The sequence below is a fragment of the Podarcis gaigeae genome (genome assembly GCF_964106915.1).
Source record: "Podarcis gaigeae genome assembly, chromosome: 4".
NCBI lineage: Eukaryota > Metazoa > Chordata > Lepidosauria > Squamata > Lacertidae > Podarcis > Podarcis gaigeae.
Window position 1 is genome coordinate 84,309,330 of NC_139677.1, and position 18,653 is coordinate 84,327,982.

Here is an 18,653-nt window from a genome sequence, read left to right on the forward strand (position 1 = left end):
GTCGGTAACATATTCAGGCAACCTCTTTTGATCAGAGCTGCATTTGTCTTTTATGTCTGAAACTGTATCAGGTGAAAAAATTAAGCACCTTCAGAAACTCAAGTTTTCATTAGTTTCAGATCTTTCTTAGTTAGAGAGAAACAAAGCTTGATTGGTAAAATCTCAAGAACTAAAAAAGCGGCTGAGCAGATTTGGAGGTCAGAGTTTTTAGCAAGCAACCCTTTTCCCCTGCTCAAAAGTTAGCAGAAGAATTATACCTCAATGCCACTGTGCAAGTTTGGTTCTACATGTGTAACTTAGGGATCTTGTGGGCACAGGTTTATATCTTTCTTTTGACACATAGTATATACAATTCTTTTATAATCTTCCACTGTTTGGTTTTTAAATTTAATGTTTTGGTGACAATATTAATGTTTGTTTTATTTTCTGTAAACCGCTTAGATATATATAATTTGTTAAATAAATAAATAGATGGATCCTCACTCTTTTCTTCTTGAAGCAAAATTTTGTTCTCCCTACCCCTTGTGACCCTTCTCATGTGTTCCAAGTTACTTGTATCTATTCTATGCTCAAAACTGCATCCAACACCTTCCTTACAATAATGAGCTGGTTTCTGTTTAAGGTTTCTTATTTTCACTCCTTTTAACAAAACATGGTTTGGACCTAACCCATCCCATTTAAATTGACACACATATAAAAAAAAACAGTGACCAGAACCCAGACAGCTCCCAAAACCAAGCCCCACAAAAGTTTGGTTGTGATGCCAGAGCAAAAGGACAAAGGTCTGCTGGTTGAACCATTAGCAGATCTTGTTAAAAGTAACCAGGCCTCCCTCTCTATTTATCATTCATAAATGAACAAAATTATCAACTTTACAGGGATGCAAAAACTGTCTTAATCCATGGATAACTAAAGTAGCTAAGCTTAACATTCTCAACCTGAGCAGGGTGTATAGCAGCTCTCTTGAAAATTCAAACCTGTTCAACTCAACATATAAAGGAAATGGGGAGAGAAGGAGAGAATGTATTTTGAAGCTAAGCAAAAAAGATCCCATATTGTATTTCTACTGCACCCAGTATTAATAAAGCCACCAGTGACACTATTCATTATTGAGACATTATCCTATATCCCTGGGTATTTCTAGCTCGTATCTTCAACGGCAGCTAAAGTTCCACTACTGCCCAATTTTACTAACTTGAAGACACCCCATTGTGTGAGAACTTCGCCCCTCTCCACTCAAAAATCTAAAAAGGCGGCTAATAATTTGCCGTCCGAGAACTGAACATCTTGGATGAAAGTGCCTTTAGGGAAGTTCTCCATGGATAACAATTTAAGAATCCTTTAAGAAATAAACACCTTCTGAACAGCACCTGATTACAGACAGATTAGAAGCGGTCAAAACCTGTTTACTTAAAAACATCTTGATCCCCATCAGTCCAGAAACTCCTTTGATGCTAAGCAATGGTAACAGAAGATGCTCCTTTGAACATGCTACAGATAAGTGAATGTGGATGTGCATAAGTGCACCTCACAACACCCTGAGGCCCAAGGGGACTAGGACCTCAGTATCAGGAGGTAAGCATGGGAGCTTGGGAAATGGCTGTATATGCCATGACAATAACAACTCCATATGGCAACCTATCGAGGTTGACTGACTCCTTAGGTCTCCTCCACCCTTAGACAGTAAGTTCTTGTCATGAAACATTGTAAGCTGGAGAAATAAGGCAAATGACTGTGAGTTCCTAGAGTATCTAAGGAACTCTGATGTAGTTATGCTCCAGGAGACCTGGTCTCAAACCCCAATAGTAATTCAAGGCTTTAAAACCTATTCACTGCCAGCCTTCAAACTAAACCCAAAAGTAGATTCCAGCCAGTTTAGCCATTTTTACTGCTCTATGTTTAGATTTAAACTTGACATCCCTTCAAGCCTATCGCTCTACTATCTAAGCCAGGCACAGGCAAACTCGACCCTCCAGATGTTTTTGGGACTACAACTCCCATCATCCCTAGCTAACAGGACCGATGGTCAGAGATGATGGAAGTTATAGTCCCAAAACATCTGGAGGGCTAAGTTTGCCTATGCCTGATCTAAGCCTTCAAGTTTGATTAGAATCAAGGCACACTTGCCAAAATCTATGCAGATATATCTCCCTGCACAGAGAGGCCCTCCTCATTTCTTCACTGGAGCCATCTAAGCAGTTTGCAACAACAAATTCCCTCTACTGAAATAATCTTAGCAGGTGAATTTAAAGAGAGGGTGGGCAATGATGACTCTGCACTTCTCAGAGTGCTTGGACTTGACCAAGGTAATTCTCTACCTGCCTTTAACTGTCTACTGTTCTAAGGACAAAATCTTGAACAATGCAGGCATATGCCTCACCAATTTTTGCATTCAATTCAGTAAAGTCTTGCTCAATTATTCATTGAGTTTTGATAATTCCGGAAAGTTCACCTATATATCAAGAAGGGGTTAACTGTGTGATTGACTATTTCCTAATTTCCCCAGTATCGGGGGATTGAGTCATGGTGGGTGTTTGCACTGTTAAGTGACCACTTATTTTGACCTTGGTCATAGAACTTAACTGTCCTGTGCTCACACCTTTCCTGCCCAACTCCTGATGAAATCATAAGACATTCTGCCAAGAATTCCTTGGACTGCATAAATTCCATCCATTATTTAAAACCAAGACAACACTGGAATGCAGTTTCTGTAATTAACCCAGAATACCCCCAAGAAGCTATCAAAGCATATGAAAATCTAGGAACATCTCTAACTGATTTTTCAAAACCACAATTTAAGGTGTGGAAACAATCCAGGGAGTCTTTTACTAACAAGTGGCTTGACAAGGAATGTAGAGCTCTAAAATCTTATATCCAGAATATTTCTTGACAATACTGGAAGGAAGAGGGTGCTGCCTACTTCCAGAATATTTTAGTTCTAAAAATCTACTGCGGTATCTTACTAAAAGAGAGAAAGAAAGAAAGAAAGAAAGAAAGAGAGAGAGAGAGAGAGAGAGAGAGAGAGAGAGAGAACTGAATATACTAACAAGCAATGGGAAAATCTGCTTCATAATTTCAAATAGCTCTAGGAAATTCTGGTTCTTGGTCTCTGAGGAACTCAACACCAAAGGACCCCCCCCCCACTCCATCCACTTCGCTTAGTAGTTAGTATCATTACTTTGCAAGCGTCTTTCACAAGGAACGACTAGATGGAGTGGCAGGTCACCATTCTATGCTCCCAATATCACCTGATGAAATAAAAATGCTAATAGTCCTGCTAAAGAAAGGGAAGGGCATCTGGTCCAGATGTGATAGGCTCCAAAGTACTAAAATTAGACCTGACTGGTGAACCCCTTTGCTGGCTAACCTATTCACATGGGTGAATAACACTGGATCCATGCCACAGGCATGGACAAGGACAGTAACAGTTCCAATAGATAAAGGGAGACCGTATAATACCACCTAACTATAGATCAGTAAGTCTTTTCCCTATAGTGGTTAAGTTATATGCTAAACATCTATTGGGTAAATTTACACTTTGGATGTCTCAACTTGCAATACTAGGCCCAAAGCAGGTGGTCTTTTGCCAGGGTAAACTACTCTGGACCACTGTGTCATCCTATCTCACCCATATAGAATCTAGACACATAAAAACCGCTCTGAAAATGCTTTTTGTTAAAGTGTTTTAAAAAAATACATTGAATTTTCCATAAGGCTCACAATCACTATCTAGTGTCACATTGTATAAAGTACACATAAAATGTTTTATTTGCAGCTATATAGCTGAGTCCCCTGTTGACAAGTATTCTAAGGCATCCAAGTCAAAGCTCTATACAATCTTCCTGGACCTAAAAGGAGCCTTTGATTCAATCCCAATTTATACTCTGGAATAAATTAACCAGAATGAACATTAGTGTAAGGTTACTTTTTCTTATTAGGAAATTATACACCTCCATGAGCTGCCAGTCAAATGCTCCCAACTAGGCAGGCGAATCCTAAAAAAATATTGCCAACAAAGGAGATGAAACAGGGTTGCATCTTAGTCCCTTACTTATTCAATTATTTTCCATATGACCTTGTTCTCTGTTTATGTGAGGTTGGTGCCCACTGCCCGAAGCTTAGCTCCATTCATATTCCCATTCTATTATGCAGGTTAGATTGAGGGCCACTCAGTGTTGAGTGCCCCAGAGACCAAGAACCAGAATCTCCACCAATGTAGAGCTTATTTCCTTGCAAGATTTAACATCATGCCATCTGCTACTGTAAGGAAGATTCTAGAAAATTCCTTATTCAGAAAGATATGGTCCTCGTGGTATAAACAGGTCAAAACCATTGCACATGTTTTATTTTACTGCCCATTTTACACAGAAAATCTGCAATAAATATATAAACCCCATGCTGAAAGGAAGGTTAAATTGCCCTGACTTCCAGGGTTTCCTTTCTACTAAACAGCTGTAGGCCTGCCATTATGGATAATGTAGCAAAATTTCTGAGAGATACCATGAAACTACATCGCTATAGGATTTGAGAGGCACTTTTAAACCTTATTATGTCTGTACCATATTAGTTTTATCTGAAAGTATCTTGTATTACGAACAGATGCCAATTTTATGCTTTGACTGCTCCTTCTTCAGTAATCACATTATTGTTTTACAGCTCTGAAAAGGAGTGAGGTTGTTGATCTGTTTTTGTTCTTGTTTTTATTATGTACTTTGTGTTCTCATTATGTATTTTTATTTTCTGAACCACCCTGTGATCTTTGGAGGAAGGGTGGCATACAAATTTAAATAAATAAATAAATAAAATTCTTGACAAGTGAAATATATTTTTCTCCAGTAACTGAAACAATATTTTCCTTTTTTATCATAGAGAATAATTATTCTATCCAGTAACTAGCAATCCCTTCCGGAAAGTACACCATGTTCACTTATAAGCAAGCCGCACCAAACAATGGGCCTATCTTTTCAACAGCTACTCACCTTGGTCTCAAATTAAGATATAATTCTGTAGCACAGAAGGTATGTGGGCTACATGGTCCAAGGAGAATATGCTTTAATTGTTATAGTAACCAGCTATTATGCACACTTGTTCAGCAAACATACTAATTACAGTGGAAAACTCCATTTAAATAACCTTGATTAAATAAATGCAGCCTGATTTGTAAACCTGTACCATGGTCTCAAAAATGGAAAAAAATAATCCACAATGTAACTGGTATTATTAGTTGTGCCACTTGAAGAAGAAATATATATTTGCATAAAAAGGTACAACCTACCAGGGTTATGATGAGTCGCAGATTCTCCATTCTGAAAGACATCTCCAGCTACGTTCATTCTACCAGGATTGAAAGGTCCTACACCAGTCTTGGTCTGTGAAGTTAAAGATGGGGTGTATGTTTGTATATTAACACCAAAATTACTTGACTGCAGTCCGTTAGATACATCTCCCAAGTTGGTATTCTGTAGTGATGTTACATGTGTAATCATTAAGTTCATGTCACGCCCTTCAGTATTTTCTAAACGGCCAACACTCACAGAGCTCATACCTCTTTCTAATGTAGTAACATTAGCAATTTGAATTTCAGAGTCTGGTTCTGTGGTTATACCACTATTACCTATTCCTGCATTTACCTTACTTCTTGAAAAACTGGGTGGTGAAAATTCCATCTCAGTGGCTCTGTTTTTAGGCTCTGGAAATCTTCTTTCACTGAAACTGGAATCATTTCTCTCTTGCCCCTGATTTGCTTCAGTATCTTCTTCATCATCAATAATAATAGTTTCAGTTATACTTCCCTTTTGAGAACTCAGGTCTTTTGTTGGAACCACTGCTTTGGGGTCATTTCCGTGATGCTCTTCATTATTGGGTGAACTAAAAGCTGCATTTCTAGGATCTGTTATCAACCCTGCAGAAATCTGTGGAGGTTGCACAGGTTCAACAAATACAACATCATCATCGTCTTCTACGGAAGGACTCTGGAACTTAGATCTAGAAACCAGAGAGTTAGATGGACAGCCGAAAGAGTTTCCTACATTGGCTAGGCCAGTTGCCATTGTGGTAGGCCCCAATAACTCAGATGGGTGTTCAGACAGCGCCAGTTTTCAGACAGCTTGTGGACCTTCCAGAAAAACTGTTATAAAAGAAAAAAAAAAGCAGTTTTACTATAATGCAGTGTTCTGGTTGTTTAAATCAAAGTATTTTCCAAAGGCAGCATACTTCCAATTGTTTTCTTTTCCTGGCTGGTATGTGTATGTTCTCTCCCTCCCTCCCTCTTTTTATCAGTTAGATCTAGAAATTTCCAGATTCCATGTATGAGGCCAGTATCTCTGTTTCACTGAAGCAAGAGATCCCATTTTTGTTCTAGTCATGTACTCATCTCATGAATACATGTAGATGTCAAAATTCTTTCAACAGTTTGAACAAGTTTTTTAAATTCTTCTTTATACAAATGACAGCTATTCAGAAATCACACATCAAAGGATTTATGGAAAGCAATCTAATGGCCTAGTTCAGATATAATATGAAATCATGATTTACCACTAGTTCTAGCAAGCCTCAAACCAGGATGATTTCCATCCCCTCTATTCACACAATGGCAGGAAACCAAAGGCTTGTACTTTTCATTTTGCATAAAGCAGTTTCCCATTACATCAAAACTTGAGAAACAATTCTAATTGTAATTAGTTTTGAACTAGACACTTTTAGAATGAACCACTATTTACCAAATTTGAACGGAAAAGAAAATTGGTTCTTCAAAATCTAAAGTGGAAGCTTTCAATATCCAGGTAACATGCATTTTTGTGGTGGAGGGTACCAATCCAAGGTTTGCTATGACTTTTTTCATGTTAAACCTCTAAAGCAGGTCAGAAAAAAGAAGATGGGGCAAGATTCCTCTGCTGAACATGTGGTAATTGGCAATTCAACTTTAAGCTCATATTATGTATGTGGGCCTGTAAATTTATCAAGACACTTAATAAGTTAAGACTCAATCTAGATCTAAGCATCAGATTTCGATATTTGAAAAATGAGGTCATGACTCAAGGTGAACGTACACAAAACCAGAGGGGTAGCTATATAAATCTGTTGCAAACAGCAAAGACCCATGTGTCGCTGCAGGCGACTAGATAGATGTTACATGCCTAATCCTTGAGTTAATGTCACACCTTTCACTATTTACTAAACAGCCAACAGAACTCATACCTCTTTCCAATATAGTAACATTAGCATTTTCAAATTCAGAATCTGGTTCTGTGGTTATACCACTATTACCTACTGAAGACTAACAGACTTATTATGATAAATACTTTTCCTCAAATAAGTCTGTTAGTCTTCAGTAGATAATTTGGTACCCAAGTTATTATGATAACTGAAGGGGCTATCCATTTCTACCTACTAAAATACTTGGGTACCAAATGTCACTTTCAGGGATTTTTTTTAAAACTTTATTCAAAAGTTTTCTAACATAGAAAAAATAATGTGTGGTATATAACAGTAATATCTTCCATACAACTTTAATTTGCTTGATCATGAGGCTTCCTCAATAGAAAGTGTTTGACATTGAAATTTAGTCAAATGTACTTATTCTCCTGGATTAGCAAAGATGCTGAGAACTGGACAGGGGATTTTCTAGCAGTGTCCATTAAACTTATTTATGTACCACATAAAAAAGGAGAATTCTGAGACATTCAATGTGATTTTTTAGTACAGGTTTTCTGTTAATTTCTGCGGTTTTCTGTTAATTAGTATTTCAATGTTTAATAGAAGGGAAATTAAAAGCCAGGAATCATTTTGTCATTAGAAAACGTCTGTTCAAACAGTTTGCTAGTAAGAAATCCATCAACAATATGAACAAAGGTGTGAAGTAAACTTCCAGTGCAGTGTGAATCTAATCAGGCTGTACTAGAAAATAAGTCTGAGATAAATTGATCTTATTTCCATCTAACAACGTTCAGCAATTCACCTTCAGTCAATCCTGTTTCTACTGTAAAGCAACTTCAAGTCATACTATTACAGAAGAGTCTTATTCACACTCCCAATCACAATCTTCATAATTTTATAAGCCTCATTTTACTCTTAATCAGTTTTTGTAAAGAAAAAACAAGATTTTGGCTACCCTTTACGATTCTGTCATTTGGAGTTTTTATATTTTTAATATTTTAAGGAGTCAGCAACAGAAATTTTCAACATATGCTAACATAGGCTAAACATGAATGTGTAATAGATTTTTTAAATGGTATTAAATGATATTAAGATATTAGTCACTGTTATTTTTCTATGAAATATTCAACAGTGTGCCTTTTTTCTTACTACAGCACACAACTTGATTTTGATGAGCTTTCTTCCATGCACATTCCCGTATCAAAAAATATTTTTCTGAGTTTACAGCCAGCTTGGACCAGATTGGTGTATATTTTTGTCTCCCAACAAGCATTTACATTAAATTCATCTGCCAATTTGTAGCCCATTCATCTACACTGGAGTGATCCTTCTGAAACACTTTTTAGTCTGCCTGAAATCACCATCCTGAATACCACTTCTATAGAGGATTAGGTATTATCTTCTGAAACACTTACCCATTCAAGAATATGTAGCAGTAGGTTAAGCTTAAAAAGTTGCTCCAGTGCCTTGTTTGTGCTGGAAACCTGGCTTTCTCTTCCAGAGGGATTGGAGATCTCTGAAAATAGGTATCCTGAAACAGATTAGATCCATGTTAAGAATGTTTATTATTCAGAAAACTTACAATCTTTCAGCCCTAACCCCAAAACTAACCTAAACTTAAAAATATACCCAGTTCCATCAGGAATTGTGTCATGTTCACTAAAGCAAATAAATGGGAGATGTATTACTTGACAAAACTCAAGTAACATTCACATTGCTGATAAATGGCTTGGTTTGTACCATCTGTTATGTAGAAAGAAAACATGAAAGCAACATTTACGAACAGCCACAGATTTCAAACTATATTTCTAATAACAGATATCTTAAGGAGTCCTAGAAAAGCAGAGTGCATACTAATATTAATGCATAATACTTCCAACATAACTAAGTTATGGCCCTTAAAATTCCCCAGTGATAAATTTTCTGGATTTTGAACTGGGAAAATTCTCACTAACTAAAAAACTTCTTTTCAGAAAGTGTTTTGATTTTGAAGTTCCTTCCAAGTATCATTCTGGAAAAAGGAATGTTGCACGGGAGGTGGAATTGTTGTTCTCATATTATCAACTGAAATATGTTGTGATTATGGGAAGCATTTGATAACCTTTCTGTTGTAGCTCAAGGGAATTTCCCCCTACTCACAAACACATAGCCCATGCCCTCCCCAAAGCACTTAAATCCACTGCTGTCTATAGTTAAGAAAAACTTCTATAATGACAGATACAGAAATTCATACGCAACTCCAAGATAGAAGAAATTTTTGACCTATTGGGTCAAAAATAGATTAAATATATACTTTTGCACTATTATCAAACTTTCACCAACTTAAGATACCCAAAACATGGACGTGAGTAAATAAAAAGATCATTCCTTTCACATCCCCATTTTTAAAGTCCATTCTCTTTAGAGGACACTACAGCTACATTAAAGTAAGAGCAAATGTAACATTCTGCTGAAGTTCTATCTTAGCACCAAGTTATTTTTTCTCTTCCTGCTAAATGTAGCTGTACACCAAATTAAGCAGGGCAATGAAGTCACAAACAAGATTTGTCCTTCACCGTTCTTTTGTACTATCGCTCTAGAAAATATAATTTTTAATGTCACTAATCTATTCTTAGAAGGGACATGGGTTAAACCACAGAGCCTAGGACTTGCCAATCAGAAGGTTGGCAGTTCGAATCCCCGTGACGGGGTGAGCTCCCGTTGTTCAGTCCCAGCTTCTGCCAACCAAGCAGTTCGAAAGCACGTCAAAGTGCAAGTAGATAAATAGGTACTGCTCCGGCGGAAAGGTAAACAGCGTTTCTGTGCACTGCTCTGGTTCGCCAGAGGTCATGCTGGCCACATGACCCGGAAGCTGTCTGCAGACAAACGCCGGCTCCCTCGGCCAATAAAGCGAGATGAGCACCGCAACGCCAGAGTCGGTCAAGACTGGACCTAATGGTCAGGGTTCCCTTTACCTTTTTAATCTATTCTTGAATACAAATTTAGTTCCATATTCACTCATTTCAAGAGTTAAAAAAGGAATACCGTATTACAATGATGGCACAGTTAGAAAGCCACCAGTCACCTAACTATCTAGAATGCTGCAAGAACCATTAGCATTGCCCAGAACTCATACTTGTTCCAACAATACACACATGCTCTCCAAAATATACACACTGAAAGCTGAATTCAATCTCTTCCCTGCCCCCACTGAAAGCACATTATAGAAGTGTGTGCCAACCATCTGTACCAAGGCATTATTACTTAATATTTGCTACTAAAACACAGAAGGGGTAAGCAGCTATCAGGTTGTTTTTAAAAGTACTCAGTATCTACCTTTTCCCATCAGAAAAGGACACAAAAGCAAGACACATACACGGGACACTGCACAATTGTGACCCAATTAGGAATTTACATAGACAAGAAAACCATCAAAACAGTGACATCATATAGCTTGAGCTCCCAAATATTGGTAGTACCAGAAAATGTGGTAATACCTAAGTGCCTTAACCTTCCAAAACATTAAAACAAGTGTCAATTATTGCTATACTACCTTTGGGTTTATACTTCAAATTATCTACCTGTACCTTAGCAGAAAGCAGCCTGCAATTTTATATTCATGAATTCCACTCCTAAGCATGTTCAGAAGTCAGTATTACTATGTTTAACAGGGCTTACACTGGGTATATATGATGGGACTGGAGCCTTTTTACTGGTATTTATTCATTAGCATGATCACTTTGAAGAGGACATGGCAAGATAGGAGAATCAATCTCAAAGATGCTGAAGAGTGCTGCTTTTTAATAATGGGAAAATTATAAATATTTTATATTTCTATGCCACCATATCATAAAATATAGCAAGGTGTACACTTTAAAACATCATTTAAAACTAAAAATAAATGAATAAAAGCATAATCATTCAAGTGAACTGGCTAATCAAAGTCTTCCAAGGCCTGGCAGCACAAAAAAACCCTCTTCAGAAGTCAAAAGTGAAGGTGTCTGCTGAACCTCTGCTGGAAATGTTCCACAGCATGGGACCCACAACACTAAATGCCCAACTTCTAGTTGAGGCTGACTAGAACTCTGTAAAATGGGAGACAACAAACAGCACTCCTCCATGTGATCTCAGGGATCAAGATGGGATATAAGAAGTCGGGTGGTCCTTAGGGTACCTTGGGCTCAAGTTGTTTTGTACATCAACACAAAAACCTTGAACATAGCCAAGTAGTATATGGGCAATCAGTGCAAACATATTTAGGTGTCACCTGCTGCTGGCCACCTGCCACCCATCAACTGTCTAGCTACAGTTCCCATGACAACAGGTGCTAGCTAGGAATGATAGGAGCTGTAGTCCAAAAAACAGCCGGGGACCTGCTTGGGAGACACTGGTCTGGCCACTTAATTCTGAACCAGCTGGAGCTTCCAGACAAGGCCCTAACACAAAGCACATTGCAGTAATCCAGTCTTGGGGTTACTATAACAAAGTTATCCGAATCTAGTTACAGCCATGGCTGGCGCACCAAACTAAGGGTCACTTGGGAGAAATACATACCTACAAGTACCCCCAAGCCATGCACCTGTTCCTTTAGAGGGAGTGCAACCCAACCCAGAACAGGTAACTCTCCTATCGTCTGGGCAATGGAACCACCCAAAGCCCCTGTCATCCAGTCCACCACTGCATTAAGGCACTGGTCCAGAGCTTGCAGCCTCTCAATTTAAATGTTATGAAGAAATAGAGCTATGTGCCATCAGCGTGCTGCTAGCACTGTGCTCCCAAATATCTAATGTTTGGCTTCACATTTTTAAAATATTTTAAGCATGGTTTATTAATTGTTGTCCTATCTTTTAATAGAAGAGCCTCCATAGAAAGTCTTTTTGAGTGGGAAACATGTCAGGCACTAATAAAAAGTATCACTCTTCAGCATGTTTGAGATTGAGTCCCCTTTTTGGTCATTTCAATGGATGCTTGTTTTTCATGTCTATTTCTGAAGAGAAGTAAGAGTCACTGGGTTTAATTCCTTTTTTAATCCTTGTGTTATAGCTGTAAAATGGAACTAGTAATGCTGCCATGTGAAAGATTTGACTAGCAGTTTACAGCGTAGCTCGTTGAATTATCTGTTTTGTGTGTCAATCGGTGCCCTGGATTGACCAACTGCCCTTGTTTAAGCTTTACTGCCCACCATCTATTATATATTTTGGGAAATAGCTTGTATCTGTCCTCAGCCGTCACCAAATTCGGCGTGAGGGTTCCCAAGGCGGAGCCAGCAGTCTTTGTCAATGTTTAGTCAGCAGCCACCATTTTGAATCAAGATGGCAGACCAAAATGTCACTTTGGTGTGTCTTCACAACCCCACACATGGATTCAGGGTCAAGTCAGGTGTTCCCTGAGTTGGGTGGGTGGATGCACACACCCCTAAATTATGCCGTTACACCATCCATTTAAAAATCATGATTTTATTTTTTTGTTTCTTTGAATTCTTAGGCAGCACCAGGCACTTCCTGCTAATCTCAAAGTGTTTTCTATCATGACAATATTCCACATGCTGTATATGCAACTTGTCATGTCCACAGGTAGGCTCACTTTTAGTTTCCACTTTGTGCTTGTGACAGTTTCATTCTACAAAGTATTATGTTGTGCTGATGCAGCCTGTTAGGTGTGAACAGTTCTTCTTGGTTACAAGATACTTAAATCCATCCAATACCATGTTTAGCAACCTCCCTCACCCACTCTACCAGGTTCAACCTTCCCTAAATTGCCATTTTGTGACTACAGATCTGTAAAATTAGTTGCCCAACTAAAATTAGTCTACCCAACTATCTTAACTGTACATGATTGTGATTAAATGTTGAAATAAATAAGTCACAAAAGGTTTAATCTTTGTGCAAACTACCCAATACATTCAGTTTACATGTGATCTTGAAATACAGTGCAGGGATAAAGTGGTAATAAAGTGTGTGAATTTAAATGTTAAGCAACTTCCTACAAGTTAAGCATTCATGTTCATGAAGCCTGAGAGAGCACTTTGTTGATTAAAAAATAATAATCTACTTTTTGCAATGTAATCAGTGTAACAAATGTACTGTTTAAAATTAGAATGTAGTTTCAGCCTTATGTTATAAGTGATGACCAAGCAGATTTGTGTTTTTAGGAATGAGCATATAGCCAAGTTAAAATTTTGAAGAAACATAACATGCTTCATGTGGCCAGAGGTGTAATTTCCGCTACTTTTCATACCTACAGCAACTACGATACAATATGGTGACAGTAAGTTTCAGACAGTCAGTGTGGCATAGTGGAAAGAAAACTGGCTTTAGCCCTGATTTCAATCCCCAGCAGTCTTCAAATACCTGCTAAACCATGATGCTAACTGAGAGACCTTGGGCTAGTCAGTGTCCCTCAGCCTAACCCACCTCACAGTATTAGAGGATAAAACAGAATATAAGTATCTACTGTATTTTTCGCTCTATAAGACGCACCAGACCACAAGACACACCTAGTTTTTGGAGGAGGAATACAAGAAAAAAAATATTCTGAATCTCAGACGCCAGAACAGCAAGAGGGATCGCTGCGCAGTGAAAGCAGGAATTCCTCTTGCTGTTCTGGCTTCTGGGATAGCTGTGCAGACTGCATTCACTCCATAAGACGCACATACATTTCCCCTTACTTTTTAGGAGGGAAAAAGTGAGTCTTATAGAGCAAAAAATACGATATCTTACACATCAGATTATTCTGTCCATTTTGCTGCCAATTCTCCAGGGTTTCAGGGCAGACATTAACTGCTATCTGACTCTCTTTAATCAAAGATGCCAGAGACAGAACTTGGGTACAAAGCATGAGCCATACCACTGACCTATGCATTAAGTCCTTGGAGTAAGAGTAAGATAAGAATTAAATAAATAATGGTTTTCACTGGCAAATCCTAGTTAATTCATTGACAGAAAAAAAACACACAAAACATTTGTACTACTCCATTACATTTGTACTCTCAATACAACAAGAAAACTTGTATGATCTCTGGTATCACTGTAGTCCTAGCCAATCATTTTAGAAATATTGGCAATAATTATTCACTCCCAAGTTTAAATTTGATTACCTAATGATACACAAGGCAAAATCAGCTGAAGGTGGCCCTTTTAAAAAGTGTTACCTCCAGGCAAATAGATGTAGTTATCTTGTGACATGGAAGTTATCAACCAATATGTCTCAGGATACACTTCCAACATAACCCTGAACACCTCCATAAATCAGTTTTTCTCTCTCTCCCTTGTTTATATGCTACTTTCCAACAAGAAGTTCTCAAAGTGGTTTACATATTAAAAGGTGTGTGGCAAACATGTTTCAGTAAAGCTGTTTAGTCTTCACAGGGATGACTGTCATCCATGCAACTTTCAGGAGCTGTAACTTAACAGATTCCAATAGACATCTAGACGCATGCAGCAAATGTCAGTTCCACACAAAATGTCTACAAAGAAATGCCACTGCATTTACTTTTAATTCCCTATCTCTAAACTCCAAATGTTATACTAGAAATGGGCCTAAAATTGAGTGGTGAAAAAAGCAGATTTTTCCCAAGAGCTACTTTTATATACACAAAGTTATTCATCTTAAGCATTTCTATTCACTTCATTCAGTGCCTTATCCAACTATTAATTTTATGTAGCCAGCTCTTTATACTACTACTCCTGTTGGGAATTTCCCACTACACAGTAATGAAGTATCTTAAAACTATCAAAAACGTGTTTTGTGGGGCCATCTATTACATTTTAAATGAAGATTCTAGTAAAATCAAATGTACCAAAATAATTAAGTTGCAAGACACTTACACTGTAAGAACTTCTGTACTACACAAGTAACTGTCAATGCATAAGACTTGAATTCAACTGGCCTTTCTGTCACAGAATAGGTATAGTATTGCAACCTTAATGTCCCAGTACCAATCACTTACTTGCTTGCCCCAGTGAGACTTAGGACTAGCTTTCATGAGACAGTCTATACTTGATTTGCTCAGTTAAATTGGTGGCGTATGCATAACTGCACCAATTCATGCAACACCATTTATACTTTAAAATTTACCAATAACGATGTCTGCATCATCAACACCTATGTTGATGCAAACCTTCTATGCAAACCTATCACAAGATGATCACATGGGAGCCACCTCAGATATGAATGGGTCCCATATGCCAAATGGCATTGACTCAAGTCTTGCCTGTTAGAATTTTTAGTCCTTTAGTATATGTTATCCTATTTTATTGTTCTGAAATAAGCAGTGTGCTGACTACACCTCTCATCTAAATATGTTTTACTTGGAAATACATCCAAGTTATTATTTTTCAATATAACCTATTTTTAAGCAAGCATGCTTAGATCCCCAGTTTAAAGAAGTCTATGTACTATGGTTTAATTCTGCAGCTGAAACCCTTCAGAGCTGACCAAACCTTCTCTCTGAAGACTTGTACAAAACAAGTTTCCATTCACCTTCAATTCTGGTATTTCTTTTCTGCTGCTTGGGAAGTATTTATTAACCATTTATAATTTGTTCAAGTCATCATTTAGTATCTATGATCCTGCTGGAAGTTGTCATAAATCACAAATCAGGAAAATAGTTGGGGGGCTGCAACCCTGTTTGGCATTACCATACAATCTTCCTCATGCTCTTGAAAAACTTGAGAAATTAGAACTGTGAGTCAATCTGCACCCTTCAAGTTTAAGGCTTAAACCAGTCGCTCTAAAGACAGCTTAAAAATCAGCACCCCCCTCATCCTCTGAGTAAACTAACAACTTGCATAAAGTATACTCCTCCTGATCTTTCTCCCTAATTTCTATGTGAATAATGGACAAGGAATGCTGATCTTGGATCATGCAATACCCATGTTTGCCTCCTGCAAGCTAAAAAGTGAAATGCCACCAATGGATTCCTGCAGCGGCCTCTAGTAAGAGACCCTTAACAAGCAACTATTGATCACTTTCAGTCTCCAGATGATGGGTCACGGCATAAACTGCTCTATTAGGTTTGCCCTCACAGAGCTACTTCGCCACTTAGTGTAAAGAGCTGAAATTACTAAGGGGAAGAGAAGGGGGCTAACTGCAGTCATCTCAGAATGTAAGAAAAGGATGGTTCTTCGCTGACTTTGCAATAGCCTTGAAAAAATTCAATCAAAGGAGACACAACCGATGGGATTCTCATATAGCATCAGGATTTAAAGGGAAATGGGGCAAATAAGACGTTTGTCCTTAGCAGAGAAACACATGAAAATGTCCATTGTGTCCAACTATATCTTCTTCCCCACCTCCATGCCTAAGCAAATCCGCCTGAACGAGAAATAAAACGTGTGATCCAGAACACACTTCGCTCAGGACTGGATTATTTTAAGTCGTCTCCCTCTCGCCGGCCAGAGAAGTCAGGTAAGGTTGCAGGGATTCGGAATTGCGAGGGAATTAATTCGAAATCTGGTTAAATGTGCGCTTTAATATACGCTCCAAAACTCTAGAGGGCACTCGAAAGATACCCTCTCCATTCCCCTCCCCCGCGCGGCCGAGCCGGGTAAGGCGAGCGGCAGGAGCCCGTCGTCTGCTTGCGGGTGTTGGTATTGCAGGAGCGATGTCTGCAGCAGAGCCCACCCCGGGGGGAGGAGTCGCCTCACGGCCATTACCGGGGCTTTGCTCCAGGGCAGCAGCTGCTGCACCCAACAACCCCCCCTTTTACCCTGGAAGCACCTCCTCTTAACCCCCCACCCACCCACCCATCCACTCCTCGTGCCAAAAAAAAAAAGGGGGGGAGAAGGATGATCTACCTCCTGCTCCTCCCCAAGGCAGAAAAAACATATAAATAGCACTCACAATGGAGCTCCTTCTCCTTGCGAGGCTCTTGCCAAGGCTGCACCAAACTGGCCTGGAGCCTAGGGAGAAGAGGTGCTGGTGGAGCGTGGGGGGGGGGGTTGAATCGGGTTTTAATCGAGGTAGTGGGCGCGCCTCCTCATCTTCCCCTCCAGGAGACGCCCTTCCTCCTGGGCAAAGAAACGGGTTGGCAGCAGGGCCCTCCACTTTGAATCCTTCAGCCCCTCCAGCAGAGCCCCCTACTCCCAGTGGGATACAAACCTATTGCCCCAGAGACAGGCTCCACCCGCCCCAGCGCCTCCCCCACAGCCCCACCTTGGGTGGGGGGTTGGCCCTGTCCCCCAGCGCTGCTCCCCAAGGGCGCCCAGCCTTGGGAACCTTTGCTGGAGGGCAGGGGGGGGGGTTGTTTGGACAGGCGAGGGGGTGGGAGAGGAGGAGGAGGCAATAGCGAAGACTCTCCTCACCCACCCAACACATACACAAAGCCGCCTCTTCTTTCCCCCTTCAGAGCTCTCTCTGGGGACCGAGTGTTAAGTCGATTGAACACCCCCCCCCCAACAAACACACACACGAACACACGCGCATATACACATCCACACAAAAACAACAACCCGCGCGCGCGCCTCCAGCGCCGAGATCTGCCCTGGCGCCCGTCCCTGCCAATTGCCCCGGGTGTCGGGTTTGGCCCCCTGCAGTCGGCCGGCAGCACTGCCGCCTCCAGTCGGCCGCCATTAAGGAGACCCAGCCAAACAATACGGGAGGGGAGCGCGAGAGAAAGCGGGAGCTGAGGGGGGGGGAGGGAGAGGAGGATACGCGGAGCGCAGCGCTGGGCGCAAAGAAGGGCGCCGCGAAAGGGGGGAGGGGAGCCGGCGGGGCGGAGGGCATTGAAAACAAAACCGCGGGCGAGGCGGTTGGAAACGAAGCCGTGATAAAATGGATCCTTCTCTTCTCTCCCCCCCCGCCCCGCTCCCCACGCCGCCACCCCAGATACCCCCCAAGGCAGCCCCCTCCGCATTTCTGCCCTCAGCGCCCCTCAGTGAGGGGGCCTTCCTCCTGCCTGCCCCCCCCCAACCGCCTCCCCAACCCTCCCCCCGCCCCCAATCCCTGCTGGCGTGAGGCGAGAGCGACACGCAGCGGGGCATTTAGCCCGGGTTGCTGCGAGGCACGGCTGGGCTGCTCCAATCCCCACCCTGAAGGGGCAAGCTGGGTTCCAGCCAGCCACCCGGCTCTCCTCTACCTCAGCCGCTTCCTCTCACGGCCCTCACCAGTCTCGGGGGGGGGGGAGAAGTAGCTCGCCCCGGCGGCGTCGTGTCACACGCACCCTCCGCGGCTCCGCCAACGCTTCCTCAACTCTAACTCGGTCCAGTCCCGGGCTAAGCGCTGCTGCTTGGCGGAGGGGAGGAGCAGGGACCAACCCCACCAGCCGAGCTCGGGGAAAGGCCGCCTCGTGCGCCCGCTTATTGGCTTTCCCAGGAAGAGGGCTACGTTGCCTGCAGAACCCATTGGAGCGGCTTCCCGCCTATCAGCGTCCCCGCCGCAGGTGGTTGGGCCGAGCCCCTGTCAATCCGATTCTCACTCACGCCTACGGTCCCTCCCTCTTTGGTTCCATCAGGTTAAACCCGAATCGCATTGCCCACCACCAACAGCTGCAGCACCTCTACCTTTCTCCTGGTGGATGG

General features: G+C 41.0%; 1 protein-coding gene across 14 annotated transcripts in view; it reads right to left on the minus strand.

Annotated features, from left to right (window-relative positions):
* ZMYM2 (zinc finger MYM-type containing 2) overlaps positions 1 to 18,424 on the minus strand; it is a 62,860-nt gene extending 44,436 nt beyond the window's left edge. For 2 of the 14 annotated variants that reach the window (XM_083736087.1, XM_083736092.1), the window contains exons 1-3: positions 18,212 to 18,424; positions 8,571 to 8,686; positions 5,276 to 6,127 (exon numbers count right to left, since the gene is read on the minus strand). In XM_083736087.1, the coding sequence (XP_083592213.1) occupies positions 5,276 to 6,050 (775 nt within the window). In that variant the 5' untranslated portion in view covers positions 6,051 to 6,127; positions 8,571 to 8,686; positions 18,212 to 18,424. Of the gene's footprint in view, positions 1 to 5,275; positions 6,128 to 8,570; positions 8,687 to 10,311; positions 10,474 to 18,211 lie in introns of those variants that run through there. The other 12 variants (XM_083736095.1, XM_083736086.1, XM_083736088.1 and 9 more) reach the window with 10 other exon arrangements.
* Positions 18,425 to 18,653: the final 229 nt, after the last annotated feature.